Source organism: Cherax quadricarinatus, chromosome 91 (genome assembly GCF_038502225.1).
Source record: "Cherax quadricarinatus isolate ZL_2023a chromosome 91, ASM3850222v1, whole genome shotgun sequence".
Lineage (NCBI taxonomy): Eukaryota > Metazoa > Arthropoda > Malacostraca > Decapoda > Parastacidae > Cherax > Cherax quadricarinatus.
The window spans coordinates 14353714-14368863 of record NC_091382.1 but is presented as its reverse complement, the minus strand read 5'-3'; the positions used below and the strand labels follow the sequence as shown (position 1 = coordinate 14368863).

The 15150-nt window shown below is 36.5% G+C and overlaps 1 protein-coding gene across 3 annotated transcripts in view; it reads left to right on the top strand.

Annotated features, from left to right (window-relative positions):
- LOC128702844 (carboxylic ester hydrolase) overlaps positions 1-15150 on the top strand; it is a 144518-nt gene that overhangs the window by 97474 nt on the left and 31894 nt on the right. The window contains exons 3-6 of one of the 3 annotated variants that reach the window (XM_070104400.1): positions 5762-5914; positions 7601-7760; positions 8699-8884; positions 10078-10290. In XM_070104400.1, coding sequence (XP_069960501.1) covers positions 5762-5914; positions 7601-7760; positions 8699-8884; positions 10078-10290 — 712 coding nt within the window. The remainder of the gene's footprint in view (positions 1-5761; positions 5915-7600; positions 7761-8698; positions 8885-10077; positions 10291-15150) is intronic. The other 2 variants (XM_070104399.1, XM_070104401.1) reach the window with 2 other exon arrangements.

The window sequence follows — 15150 nt, the reverse complement described above, 5'->3', positions numbered from 1 at the left end:
CCCCCTTTTGCCTCCACGAAATCCCTAAGTAACCCATGCCCCTCCACCATAGACCTCCCTGGCAAACCAAACTGAGTTTTTGATACTAACCGCCCCACCACACACTTGACCCAATTTCCCAAAATCTTTTGCAAACAATTTGTAATCTGTGCTTAACAACGAGATCGCCCGGTAATCCAGAAGCGTATTCTGCCCTTCGGTACCAATACAACGACAGCCGTTGCCTGCTTCTCACCCAGCTCACCTCTCTCCTTCATGCAATTTAATAACCTAACCAAAAAATGCCTCATTAATTCGCAATGCTGCTGATAAAACTCAGCCGGGAGTCCATCAATTCCCGGTGCTTTGCCCTTTCGCATTCCACTTAAAGCCCTCCATATTTCCCCCTCAGTTATTTCCCCACCCAGTGCTTCCCTATCACTGTTACGCAACTGACATACCACACTCTCACACACCTGTTCTAAAACCCTATCCTCTACCCCTTCTCGTTGCCAGTACTTCTCATACCACTTATCAGCAAACGCCCCCATTCCTTCCGTAGCTTGTATGACCTGCCCCTCCCTGTACCCTCCTATCGACTCATGAACCTCCAACCATGGTATAGTCATTGCCTGCTGTCTTTGTTTCTGCCTACGCAATATGCATGATGAAGGTCTATCGCCCCATAACACCTCTTCCACCCCCGCCTGTACCCACACCGCTTGGAACCTCTCATCCTGTACCTCACGCAGCCTCCCTTTAATTGCCATAATATCATCCATTGGATAAGTGCCCACCACCATCCCCCTCGTATAACAACCCCATAACCTATCCTCCAAATAGTTGGCAAGCCCATATTTTAAAGAATTGATACGTTTCCCTTCCTTTACGTAATATTGCTTAATCCGTTCTTAAGCCACACCATCCCACCACATCACCACATCCTCTACCCCATTTACCTCTGCACGTATCCCCTCCCACAGCATTGCAAATCCCTCTATCCCCTACTCATAGCCTAACACACTTGTATTTAACTTCCAATAACCCCTAGATATACCTGCTAGTCTACGTTATCCTGTCTCTACACTGATGTACATAACCACGAGTATGCGGAGATACGATACTGTGTACTGCCCTAGTACTAGGGGCATATCTTATTGCATATACACTGTGAAATTATAGAAGTGCTTGGCACAAGATTGACTCTTACATTTTTTTTATTAAACTGTTAGTAATGTAACCTGAGTAATCAGTAATGTGAAAGACATTAATGCAACTCCTAGTGTGACCGTTTGTCGTGTTGGGGGGTGTTGCAACCCCTGAATGGGTTGCAATATATATAATGTATATTATGATTATGAATATAATGTATATTACCTTTTCATATAATTTTATACTGCTTATATTTGCGATAATAGCTAAATCGTGAATATATTGCTTTATAATATTATTTGACATAGTTATGTTGTTAGGTAGGATGTTACATAGTATGTGCTCAGTTCAAGTCTTGATTGTCTAACTACTGTAATTATCGCTCTTTGCTTGTTACTCAGCCGGCTTCTGTTTCCGAGCTGCAGCTGTCCACGGAGCTATCACATGATCGAGGGGAGGGGTTTCCTCACCTCTCCTGAAGTATTCAGTCTGGTCTAGACTCTCTTGGTGGTTGGACAGATTGTCTGTCTCATTATTCTTGTTAGTTCTGTAGAACTCTGTTCACAGAACATTGTATAGACTTGGTGATTTTCGACGTTGTACTGAGGTTGTGTGTCGCATAGACACTCTAAATAACTCAGGTGCTGAGCTGTAGCTTCTGACCTAATTTCTACTGGTATCTGTGTATTATCACAGTCGGGGATTTTCTTATGCTGAACTTAGATTCAGTAGTATGGGAGTTTTGTGACTTTTGTGGAGGATCTGCAGATGGTCCCTACTTAGTGTCGTTATATTATCTCCTTGTTCCTGATTGTGTGTCGCAGTTGATTGTTATATTGCTATTGGGCTTAGCATTCTTTTTACTGTTCAAGCAGGCTGTTCTGATTGCCAGTTGGTCAAGAACTTAGTTTATTGGAGGACTTTTTCAGTCACTTGTTTAAGTTTAGTCGAGTCGTGAGACATAGCAAACTACTTAGAGCACTTACACTCCTACACACAAACTTACTTGTACATATTTGTAATATCTTATTAAATGTTAATGTACCAGACGGTACTTAAGAATTATAAATGTGATATGTGCTTTCAGCACAATAATACTGTAAACGAGAGAAGTGACATTATTTTAATTACTGTGATTAATTTAATTTAATTTGATATACGCTTAGACAACTTAATGACTAATAAATTTATTAAATTTTATTTTCTCTAGTTAGTAGCCTACCAGTTGTAATCCTGAAGCACTATTGAATCATACTGAATTCTAATGGATAATTGGACCAGGATACTGACTAATTGTTATGAAAACCCAGTAACAGGCTGGATGCTAGAAGAGCAGTCCTTTCTAGTATTCACCGGAGATCTCTAAGCTTTTAGAATCGCGTTTTTTGTTACATCGTTTATGTAAATTGTGAACAATAAGGGGCCCAACACTGACTCCTATGGAACACTGCTAGTGACACTTCCTACACTCTGATTTCTCCCTATTTATACAAATTCTCTGTTCCCTATCTGTCAGCCACGCCTCTATCCAGGAAAAAGTTTCTCCTTCTATTTCGTGTGCCTCAACTTTCCTTAATAACCTCCGATGTGAGACCCTGTCAAAAGCCTTTATGAAGTCCTTATACTATGATCTACCTCCTCAAGTACCTTAGGGACAAAACTTAGTAAGGTCGTAAGGCTGGAACGCCCCTTTGTAAAACCGTGCTGAGATTCATTAATTAATTTATGCCTTTCGAGGTGGCTACAAATAGCCTCGGCAGTTATAGATTCCACCAATTTTCCCACCATGGAGATTCGGCTTATTGGTCTGTAGTTCGAAGCTAAGGATCTGTATCCTGCTTTGTAGAGAGGTATCACATTTGCCAATTTCCACTTACCTGGTTCAATGCCAGTTTGCAGTGATACGTTTAAAAGATTAACCAAAGGTTCACTAAGTTCCACCTTACATACCTTTAATACCCTTGTGAACAATTCATCAGGGCCTATGGCTTTGTTAGATTTTAATTTATCTACTTGTCTGAAAACCATATCACCAGTGACTTGGATCGTGCATGACTTAGCATCATTCAGTTCAAAATAGTTTATTATTTCTGGAATATTACAAGTGTCTCCATGCATAAAAACTGAGAGGAAATAAGTGTCAAAAATTCTACACATTTCTTTATCACTGTTGGTGAGCTGACCTGAGTGACTTTTGAGTGTTCCTCTTTTTTCCCTTAATCTTACTTCTGTATACTTGAAAGAAACCTTTTGGGTTACTCTTGCAATGTTTTGCAACTTTAACCTCATAATATCTTTTTACTTTTCTTATTCCTTTTTTTATTTCACACTTAAATTCAATATACTGATTTCTTAAGTGCCTCTCTCCTCTTTTGATTCACCTGAAAATGCCCATTTTTTGACCAATAAGATGTTTTAATCTATTGTTTATTTATTTTGGATCATTTTTAATTGATCTGATTTCTCCACTAGGAACTTAAGTAATGTGTGCAACTAGAACTATGCTCTGAAAATAGTCATATTTGCAACTATCACCACCTACCTAACCCATAGTCAGGTCAATCCAGTTCAACCCACCCAGGTAATTTTTCAATAATGCGAAATTGGCTAAGTGGAAGTCAGGAGCAGAGACTTGATTGTAGTTATTAGGGTAATTCCATGTTACAATGGAACCTCGGAACTCGAACAGCTCCCTTCTCGAACAAAGCTCAGCACTCGACCAAACAAACGCAACCTGCCAGAATTTCGCAGTAAACTCTTTCGTGTTTCTTAGCATTTTTTTTTATTTGTATAAATAAGTCACCATGGTGCCTACGAAGATTAGTGATAACAGTCAACCAAAAAGTAAATTGATTGTGAAAAATTTGCTCGATACTATCGAATGGACTGGCACTGGAGCAGCTTTCTGGACTGAATTATGTTCGAGTACCGAGGTTCTATTGTATAATGAAACTAAGTGATTTGTGATCACTATTCCCAAGCTCATCATTAACCTCAAAATTATTAATTAGTGATTTCTTATTGACAAGAACCAAGCCAGACAGGTTATTTCCACTAGTTGCTTCTGTCACAAACTGTTTTAAAAAGCAATCCTGAATTTAATTCAATTTTCACTGACAGAGTGAATTAGCTAAATTAGTGCCTATTATGAACACAACTCAGGTTGGACCATTTGTGCATATCTGTGGACCTCACTTTCAAAGATTGCAACAGTGCCACTATCACATCTGAGAAGAAAATGATATGATAGATAATGAGAACTTTCGGAACAAGAGATGCCATGCCAGTGATGGTCCTTTTTAAATCTCTTGTTTTCTCAAAACTGGAATATTGCTATACATTAACATCTCCATTCAAATCAAGTGAAATTGCAGATCTAGAGAATGTGCAGAGAACCTTTACTGCACATATAAGTTCCGTCAAAACACCTTAACTACTGGGAAGGCTTGGAAACACTTGATTTGTACCCGATGGAACGCAGTCAAGATATATCATAATCTACACTTGGAAAATCCTAGAAAAATGATCCTAACTAAGTTGAAAGCGTTAGCAATGTCCAATTTGATCAAGGCTTTTTCACCAGACAAGTTGTTGATGTACACTCGTGCTGCTGCGCAGCTGCTTCACAGGCTGGTTGAACACCAAAACCGAGCTGAGTTGGTATATACATGTATATATAATGTGTGAGTGTGTGTGGAAATATCAGACTGAAAAAGTTTCATGATTGCCCTTAAGGTAAAAAAAAAATATGAAAGTACCTGAAAGGAAAATTATTTAGGAAAATTGTTGTTGATGAGTTTATTGAATTTTTCTTTCTCCAGAAATTATGAATATATACATTATCTTTTTTAAATCTGAAAGTTTAGAAAAAATATAATTTAAAAAGAAAATCAGTGAAATATAATAATTAGAAGGTGATTGATTCTATATACATAATTGAAGAACAGTGACAGAGAGTAAGATTATACTATTAATAATGAATTTTCAGGTAATTAGAGGTAAACAACTTATTTCCCAAACGAAAATTTGATATCTGGAAGAATTTATAATTTATGATAATTTAGAAAACTGGTACAAGCTAAATTTATGTATTTTTTTCTTTTGTAAAGAAAACAGAATTTGATTTTGAAATATTGTATTTTTTACCTCATTTTTTAGAAGCTTTTTAAATGTGTTACAGCTTTCCTTAATTCTGTAAATATTATACACATTGTTTCTGTTAATTTTTTACGTATGTTTCATTGGTTGTGTACTGGTGACGTAACATACAGGACCTCGTGCAGTGTATCAGCTCAAAACCTGGTTAACTAATTAATTTTACACTTTTTTCTATTCTGAGTGGACGTAATCAAGGATCGTCCATTTTCTACTGGTAAAATCTAAAGATTACATTCACTTCTGCTGGTGACTTACATCTTTCAGCACCTTGATACTGGTGAAGTATTCACTGGTCCAAGGAATTTTAGCTACCGTTCCTCATGTGTTGTATGATTCTTATGGGTTTATAATAATAATGATATTAATAATAATAATAATATTAATAATAATAATAATAATAATAATAATAATAATAATAATAATAATAATATAATTATAACACTCATAATGCTAATGATGATGTTCTTTACAGGACCCAGTTCGTGGTGATGGGTGGGAGGGAGTGAAGGATGGGTCCCAGGATCCTCCACTCTGCTCCCAGGTCAACGGCCACTCATTGTTTGCTGGAGAACCATTTTACGAGGGAGACGAAGACTGTCTTTACCTCAGCATCTTCACTCCCAAGGTTCAACCAATATATTCTTTATCTTTTCCGGTTTAAACTCATTCAATGTTGATATATCTGGAAAAATTTTGTATTAATATATAATGTTTAAGTGACACGATATGATTAAGCTGCTTTCATAGCGAAGCTTAGTTTATATACCAGTTTTTGTGATGAATGACGTCTTGTAGAGACAGTATTGACGTCATGCAGAGAGACAGGTAGTATACAGGTATTTCCTCACTGTCTTGTAAAACTGAGGAACTTTACCAAACATAATAACTTCATTAAACTTGTACTGTAACCGTCTCATAATTTCTGTATGGATATTCTGTCCATAAAGTAATAACAGCGTCACTGTTTTATCAGTTTTAAGTCCTGTCTTTCATTTAAAACTTCAGCAATATCGTTATTATTAAAAAATAAAAACTTAACTTTTCAGAAAAATATATGACTGCCAAAGGAGCTACAATATTAAATAATAAACGAGTAAAATTATTTTCTACCACATAATCTCATTTTCATTATTGTATATCAAAGATTAGTTTAGTTAATGACTGATAAAAATAATTAAGCCCATCTCTAACACATCATAATATGATTTATCTAAACTGCTCTTCAATGGTTAAAAATTCTTTATTTCCTGATTTTTTAATTAAACTCTCAATATGCATTCAATGGCCTCTTTATTAGGTACACCCTTGTACTACTGGGTAGAGTCCCTCTTTACCCCTAGAACAACCTGAATTCTTCACGGCATGCATTCAACTAGGTGCTGGAAACAATCCTTAGAGTTTCTAGTTAATGCTGACTTGATAGCATCATGCAGGTGTTGCAGAATTGTCGGCAGCTTATTCATGCTAGGAATCTCTTGTTCCTCCACATCCTATAGGTTTACGTAAATTTCTAACCCTTACATCTGCATGTCGCTACAGAAATCGCAGTTCGTCAGACCAGCCTTAAACTGTCAAGTTTTAGCGAGCCCGTGCAAACTGTAGTCTCAATTTCTTGTTCTCAGCTGAAAGGAGTGTGACCCGGTGTTGTCTCTTCTTGCTGGTGCCCATCCACCTCAAGGATCGACATGTTGTGTGTTCAGAGATACTCCTCGGCATACCATTGTTGTAATCCGTGTTTATTTGAGTTATCAATATCATTCTGTCAGCTGGAATCAGTCTGATCATTCTCCTTTGACATTTCTTATTAACAAAGCGGTTTCGCCCATAGAACTGCCGCTTAGAAGATGTTTCGTACTTTTTCGTATGTGAAAATGCCAGGAGATAAGCCTACACCATTAAGACACACCATCTGACACCAACAATCATTCCACGGTCAAAGTCATTTATTTATATCACATTTCTTTCCCATAGAAGTTTGGTCTGAACAACTTACCCTTTTGCTTGCTATTAGGCAGTGAGGTCCTGCCAAGTCATTAGCTGCTTAGATATTTACATTACAAGCAGTTGCACTTAATATAATGAATACTGAGAATAAATATACAATGTGAAATTCACACATCTCGTTGAATGTGTTTCCATAAGCTTGATGCTCGCAAAGAGATTCATAATATTTGTAACTCAAGACTCGTAATGAAAAATTACTAAACACAAAATAGGAACATTGATCCTCATTGATAATTACTGCAGCAAATAATAATAATAATAATAATAATAATAATAATAATAATAATAATAATAATAATAATAATAGTCTTCATTACAGCCTGGTGAGCCTAAAGCCCAACTTCCAGTCATTATCTTAATTCCTGGAGGCGGCTTCTTTTTTGGAGGAATAAGAAAATTTACACCATATGTCCTCATGAATGAAGATATAATATTTATTATTATCCAGTACCGTCTTGGCATTCTTGGTACGTGTACATTTTTATATAATTATCTTCTAGTGCATTTTTGTACTAAACCCAAGTTCAGTCACAGCTTAAGGTACCAGACAGTGACGGAGGAACAAGTCTTCACTCACAAAAGTTTAATGTTTTATACCTTCTTATCCACATTGATAAGTCAAAATAATATATTATCTACAAATATTTTATATATAGAACTTTACCTCTGTGGTTTTGAAGTATTAAATGTTTATCCTCTTGCATGTCTCTATGGAATAAATTAAAAATAATTGTAGCCCCCCCCTAACTATCCTTGACTCAAACATGATTATCTCACATTCTCCAAGAGCTGCATGACCAGTACAAGTTTATTATTATAATAATAATAATAATAATAATAATAATAATAATAATAATAATAATAATAATAATAATAATAATAGCACGTTTGATAAACGCACAAAAATGTGTATAGTTTTTGTCTATAATTCTCACTACATGTGAGAGTCGTTCAGATCTTTGTTGCACATATTCACAAAGCTACACCGCTGCCAGATATGTTACTTCTTGTTTTATCTTGATTTTTAATGATCATGTGTAGTTTTAAAGGTTCAAGTACCCCACCCTTTTCTAATCTAATGTAAACTAGCCTAGATTATCCTAAGTTAAAATATATCTGTGATGAAAAAGCGATAAGGAATTAGGGATAGGTAATGAGTTGATGATGAGTTGACGTGTGGAATCCTATTTTACTGTATGTTATTGTAATTTTCTTAAGTAATTCATTTGTTTATTGCTAGCTAGCTATAAAGGAACAATGTAATGAAATTCATGACTGCTACTATTAACATGCCTAATTAAGTCACAAAGTTTTTGGCTTTGAATTTCGCAGAGATTTCATGGAACATTAGAATGATTCAAGAAATAGAGCTCTTTAATACAAATATACTTTTCTCCATATTTAGGTTTCCTGTCAACAGAAGACACAGTGATTCCTGGTAATTTTGGACTAAAAGACCAGACAATGGCTCTTCAGTGGATACAAAGAAACGTTCACAATTTCGGAGGAGACGCTAGCAGAATCACTTTATATGGAGTGAGCTCTGGGGGAGTCTCAGTACATTTCCACATTTTGTCTCCATACTCTGAAGGTTAGCAGTCAGTATTAAACGAAGGTTACTGCGTTTGAATGTTAGAAGAGATTCTCTGTAGCTTTATCCTTCTCAGTAGTACCAGTACCAGTTACCAGTAGTGTCAGTAGTGTAGATGAATGGTTCAGAGAACCGACATGTTGATAAATTAGACACATGTGCAACTCTTTGGTATCTTTATTGAGGATACGTTTTGCCACACAGTAGCTTCATCAGTCCATACAAAGGAGAATGGTGAAGAACAGGAGGAGTTTGAGGTAATCAGTCCTCTCAGCCTTGAATCGATGTGGTCAGTCCATCAATCTTGAAAAGAATACAGTATATGTGTGAAGAAGTAGCTTATATACCGTAGGCAGGAGAGGTGCAGCAGTCGTAGGTGGTGTCACATTTGACCAATGTGGAAATAGGTCGTGCCTGACCCTTGGGCATGATTTTCTGCTCCTGCGTGAATCACTGACTATTATTCACTATTACAGCTGACCTAGCATGATTTCTATGCCACTCACCCTCTAGGCACTCGTGAGTCAGACCAAGTAGAGACGTCAGGATAGACGGCAGGTCAAGCGAGGTGTTCCCATATATTACATCTAATATATGTACTTAACATCCTACATGAGTGTTCATTACCCAATTCATGTTTCAAAACCCCACGTGACACCCTGAAGCTGAATGTTTGAACATCAAATTTCTTTTTACAACTCAAAGTTTTAATTTTAACACTTAATTTCTGTGAATAAAAAATCAATAACTATATTTTGGGGGTTTGGTTGTAAAAATTGGGAAGGATTTATTTTCATGTGTTTAAATTTTTCATGTTTATGAGAGCATAAATTTATTGTGAATTAAATACATATTTAGGATTAAAGTGTCCCTGTCTGCTGGTGTAGAGTAGAGGTTACATGCAGGCTGATCCTCGTGACCTTGAGCTTTTTAAAAAACAATAAGCCTTTACACTTAACAATAATATAAGTGACACCTGGTAATAAATTCTTCTCTTTTCTAACTGTAAAGTGTCTAGTGGATATATGCGCAATAATAAGTATAATAAATATGCAATACATGTAAGTGAGTATGAATTAAGGGTCTTCTCGTAGTAAGCAGAAAACAGATAGTGTCTCCACTCTGCTCTGAATGATCCACATGGATCTATTGCTTACCTTTGTGCAAACATATGGGATTTTTTGTATTACCAGGCTTGTTTGCTCGAGGTATTATATATTCCGGTACAATGATCAATCCCGGGGGAATGGGAGGAAAATTCAAGGAGGTCGCACAGTACACCGGAAAGCTTTTCGGATGTCCAGATGGTGAAGTGGAGATGGAGTCACAGAGCAACATTCTCCTTACTTGTCTCCAGGGCGTCAATGTTGAAAATCTGACAATGTCCTTGACACACCATTATGTAAGTGTTTCTGATTTTCATTTTTTGTGATAATGCTTCCTTAGTTAAAGCATTGTTCACTATATAAATACCAAAAAAACATTAAATAAAGACACATACGCAACATTTAAAAGGTATTTTGCCCACCTGGGGAAATTGAAAAAGCCCCAATTTGTCAAAAAATGTCATAGTAAATTAATCTAATTATCCAATATCTGGAAAATTACCGTTAAAGTAAATTTGAACCAAAATACCAAGGTCTCCAAAATGGTCTCAACTGGCCTTGTTAGAGCTATATCAGAGAAAACAGTTCTGCGCCATAGTTGAGCACAGTATAAAATAATTCTTGTTGTGTACAGGGAATAATGGGAGCCTTTATTTAAACTCTGTTTACATTTATTTTTCTTTATTGAGCATTTACATTTGTTTAGGTTAATGAACAGTAAATATAAGTGAATTATGACACGAAACCATAGAAAAAACTTAATTAGAAAATTTGAAAATTTTAAAATAATTTTGAAACAGTAGCTACCTTAACACAACAAACCTTCGTGATTCCATAATGTGATCCACAACATCACCTTTAAACCTACATCTCTCCACAACCAATAATCATTCGCTCCTTCACTGTCTCGCCAGAGGCGTGCATACACTACAGTTATAAAACTGTAACATTAACACTCCTTCAGTGTGCTGGCATTGTACTTCCCATCTCCAGGACTCAAGTCCAGCCTGCCGGTTTCCCTGAATCCCTCCATCAAGCACCTCAAGTCCTAACATCCATTTGTCTCTATTCGCTCCTATCTAACACACTCATGAATACTTGCTTGAAGTCCAAGTCCCTCGTACACAAAACCTCGTTTACCCTCTCCCTCCAAACTACCCCACCTTCCCTCTACTACAGATTTGTACACTCTCAAAGTCATTCTATTTTGTTCCATTCTCTCTACATGTCCGAACCACCTCAACAACCCCTCCTCAACCCTCTGGATAATAGTTTGGGTAAGTCTACACCTCCTCCCAATTTCAAAACTACGAATTCTCTGCATTATAATTACATCACACAATGCTTTCTGTCATGACATCTCCACTGCCTCCAGCCTTCTCCTTGTTGCAACATCCATCGCCCATGCTTCACACCCATACAAGAGTGTTGGTATAACTATACTCTTATACATTCCCCTCATTGCTTTCATTGAAAAAGTTCGTTGTCTCCTCAGACTGCTAAGTGCACCACTCACCTTTTTCCCCTCATCAATTCTATGATTCACCTCATCTTTCACAAACCAATCTGCTGACAAGTCCACTCCTACATATCTGAATTCATTCAACTCCTCCATACTCTCTCTCTCCAATTTGATATCTAATATTTCATCACCTAATTTTTTTGATATCCTCATCACCTTGCTCTTTCCTATATTAACTTTTAATCTTCTTCTTTTACATACCCTACCAAACTCGTCCTCCAGCCTCTGCAACTTCTCTTCAGAATCACCCGAAATCACAGTATCATCAGCAAAGAGCATTTGTGACAACTCCCATTTTGTGTTAGATTCTTTATCTTTTAACTCAACACCACTTACCAACACCTCTTGCAACCCCATCTATAGATATATTGAACAATATTGGTGACATCACAAATTCTCGTCAAAGGCCTACTTTTCCTGGGAAATTATCTCTCTCTCTCCTACTTACTCTAACTTCATCCTCACTATCCTCGTTAAAACTCTTCACTGCTTTCAGTAACCATCTTCCTTCCTATTTCATACATTTGCAACAACTGTCACATTGCCCCCCTATCCACTCTGTCATATGCCTTTTTCAAATCCATAAATGCCACAAACACCTTTTTATCCTTATCTAAATATTGTTCACCTGTATGTTTCACTGTAAACATTTCTTGTATACACCCGCTACATTTCCTGGAACCTTTCCGTCTTACTCTTAATTTACTCTCAAAACGTTTTCTATGATATATATTTTGTCTTTATTACTTGTAATTCTAACAGTACCTGCCTAACACGGTTCAAGTAATTAAAAGACATGCAAGTCACATGAAAACCTTTGTAAATACATGAAGACTTAAGAGAGAGAACTGCAGAAACCTACTGACATAAGCTATCCAGGTTCAAGTCACACTCACTTAATTAAGAAGAAAGTAACACTGCTTCAGGCCTACTGGACACAAGTTAAGCAAGTCTAACTCACACTATCACACACCCACTCATGTACTTGACGACTTGCTTGGACACTCAGCATTCTGAAATCTTACACAATATTTTGAAAGGCATGAAATATTTAAGGCAGCAGTGCAGGTGAGTGGAGAGGATAGATGACCTTTTACATCAGGATATGAGCTGACCGGTAGCTAGAGCTGCCCAAAATATGTACTGATGCATGTATGACTATTTAAGGATCATTCTAAGCAATGTCAATTTTTTTTCAGTTTTCTTCTCTAATGTGAAGTTGAGTGTTATAATGGAACATGTTTTCAAGTGTTTTTTAGTCACTAAAATATTCATGCTCCCAAGTGCATGTGTTGCAGTCCTTGAAAGTTTCTTACATATAGCGTGTAACCTACGAATAGCGTATAACCTACATATAGCATACTACCTACATATAGCATGTAACCTACATATAGCATATCACCTACATATAGCATGTCACCTACATATAGCATGTCACCTACATATAGCATGCCACCTACATATAGCATGTTATCTGCATATAGCATGTTACGTACATACAGCATGTCACCTACATATAGCATGTCACCTATGTATAGCATGTCACCTACATATAGCATGAAACCTACATATAGCATGTCACCTACATATAACAAGTCCCCTACATGTAGCATGTCACCTACATAGTATAGCATATAACTTACATACAGTATGTCACTTATATATAGCACGTTTCCTACATATAGCATGTCACCTACATATAACATGTCACCTACATATAGCATGTCACCTACATATAGCATGTCACTTACATATAGCATGTCACCTACATATTTTATGTCACCTACATATAGCATGACACCTACATATAGCATGTCACCTACATATTGCATGTATGTCACCTATACATAGCATGTCACCTACATATAGCACATCACCTACATATAGCATGTCACCTATATATAATACGTCACCTACAAGTAGTATGTCACCTACAAATAGCATGTCACCTACATAGAGCATATCACTTACACATAGCATGTCACTCACATATAGCATGTTTCCTACATACAACATGTCACCTATATATAGCATGCCTCCTACATGTAGCATGTCACCTACATATAGCATGTCCCCTATATATAGCATGTCACCTACAAATAGCATATCACTTACATATAGCATGTCACTTAGATATAGCATTTATCCTACATACAGCATGTCACCTAAATATAGCATGTCACCTACATATAGCATATCACTTACATATAGTATCTCCTACATATAGCATGTCACCTACATATAGCATGTCCCCTACGTATAGCATGTCACCTACATATAGCATATAACTTACATAGAGCATGTCACTTATATATAGCATGTTTCCTACATACAGCATGTCACCTACATATAGCGTACCACCTACGTATAACACATCACTTACATATAGCACGTTACCTACATATAGCATGTTACCTACATACAGCATGTTACCTATGTATAGCATGTCACCTACATATATCATATCACATGCATGTAGCACATCACTTACATATAACATGTCACCTACATATAGCATGTCACCAACATATAGTATGTCACCTACATATAGAATGTTACCAACATATAGCATGTCACCTACATATAGCATATCACTTACACATAGCATATCACCTACATGTATATCACTTACATAGCATGTCACCTATATGTAGCATCTCACCTACATATAGCATGTTGCCTACATATAGCATGTTACCTACATATAGTATATCACTTACATATAGCATATCACTTACATATAGCATGACGCCTACATATAGTATGTCACCTACATATAGAATGTTACCAACATATAGCATGTCACCTACATATAGTATATCACTTACATATAGCATATCACTTACATATAGCATGACGCCTACATATAGTATGTCACCTACATATAGAATGTTACCAACATATAGCATGTAACCTACATAGAGCATATCACTTACACATAGCATATCACCTACATGTATATCACTTACATAGCATGTCACCTACATATAGCATGTCACCTATATGTAGCATCTCACCTACATATAGCATGTTGCCTACATATAGCATGTTACCTACATACAGCATACCACTTACATATAGCATGTTACCTTCACATAGCATGTCACTTACACAAATCATATCACTTACATATAGCATGTCACCTACAAATAGTATATCACCTACATATAGCATATCACCTACATATAGCATGTCACCTACATATAGCATATCACTTAAATAGCATGTCACCTATATATAGTATGTCACCTACATATAGCATGTCAACTGCATATAGCATGTCACCTACATGTAGCATGTTACTTACATATAGCATACCACTTACATATAGCACGTCACCTACATTTAGCATGTCACCTACATACAGCATGTTACCTACATACAGCACACCACTAACATATAGTATGTCACTCACATATAGCATGTCACCTACATATAGCATGTTACCAACATATTGCATGTTTCCGACATATATCATACCACTTACATATAGTATGTCACCGACATATAGCATGTCACCTACATATAGCATGTCAACTACACATAGCATGTCAAATACATATAGCATGGTGCTAACATATAGCATGTCACCTACATATAGTATACCACTTACATTTAGTATGTCACCTACATATATC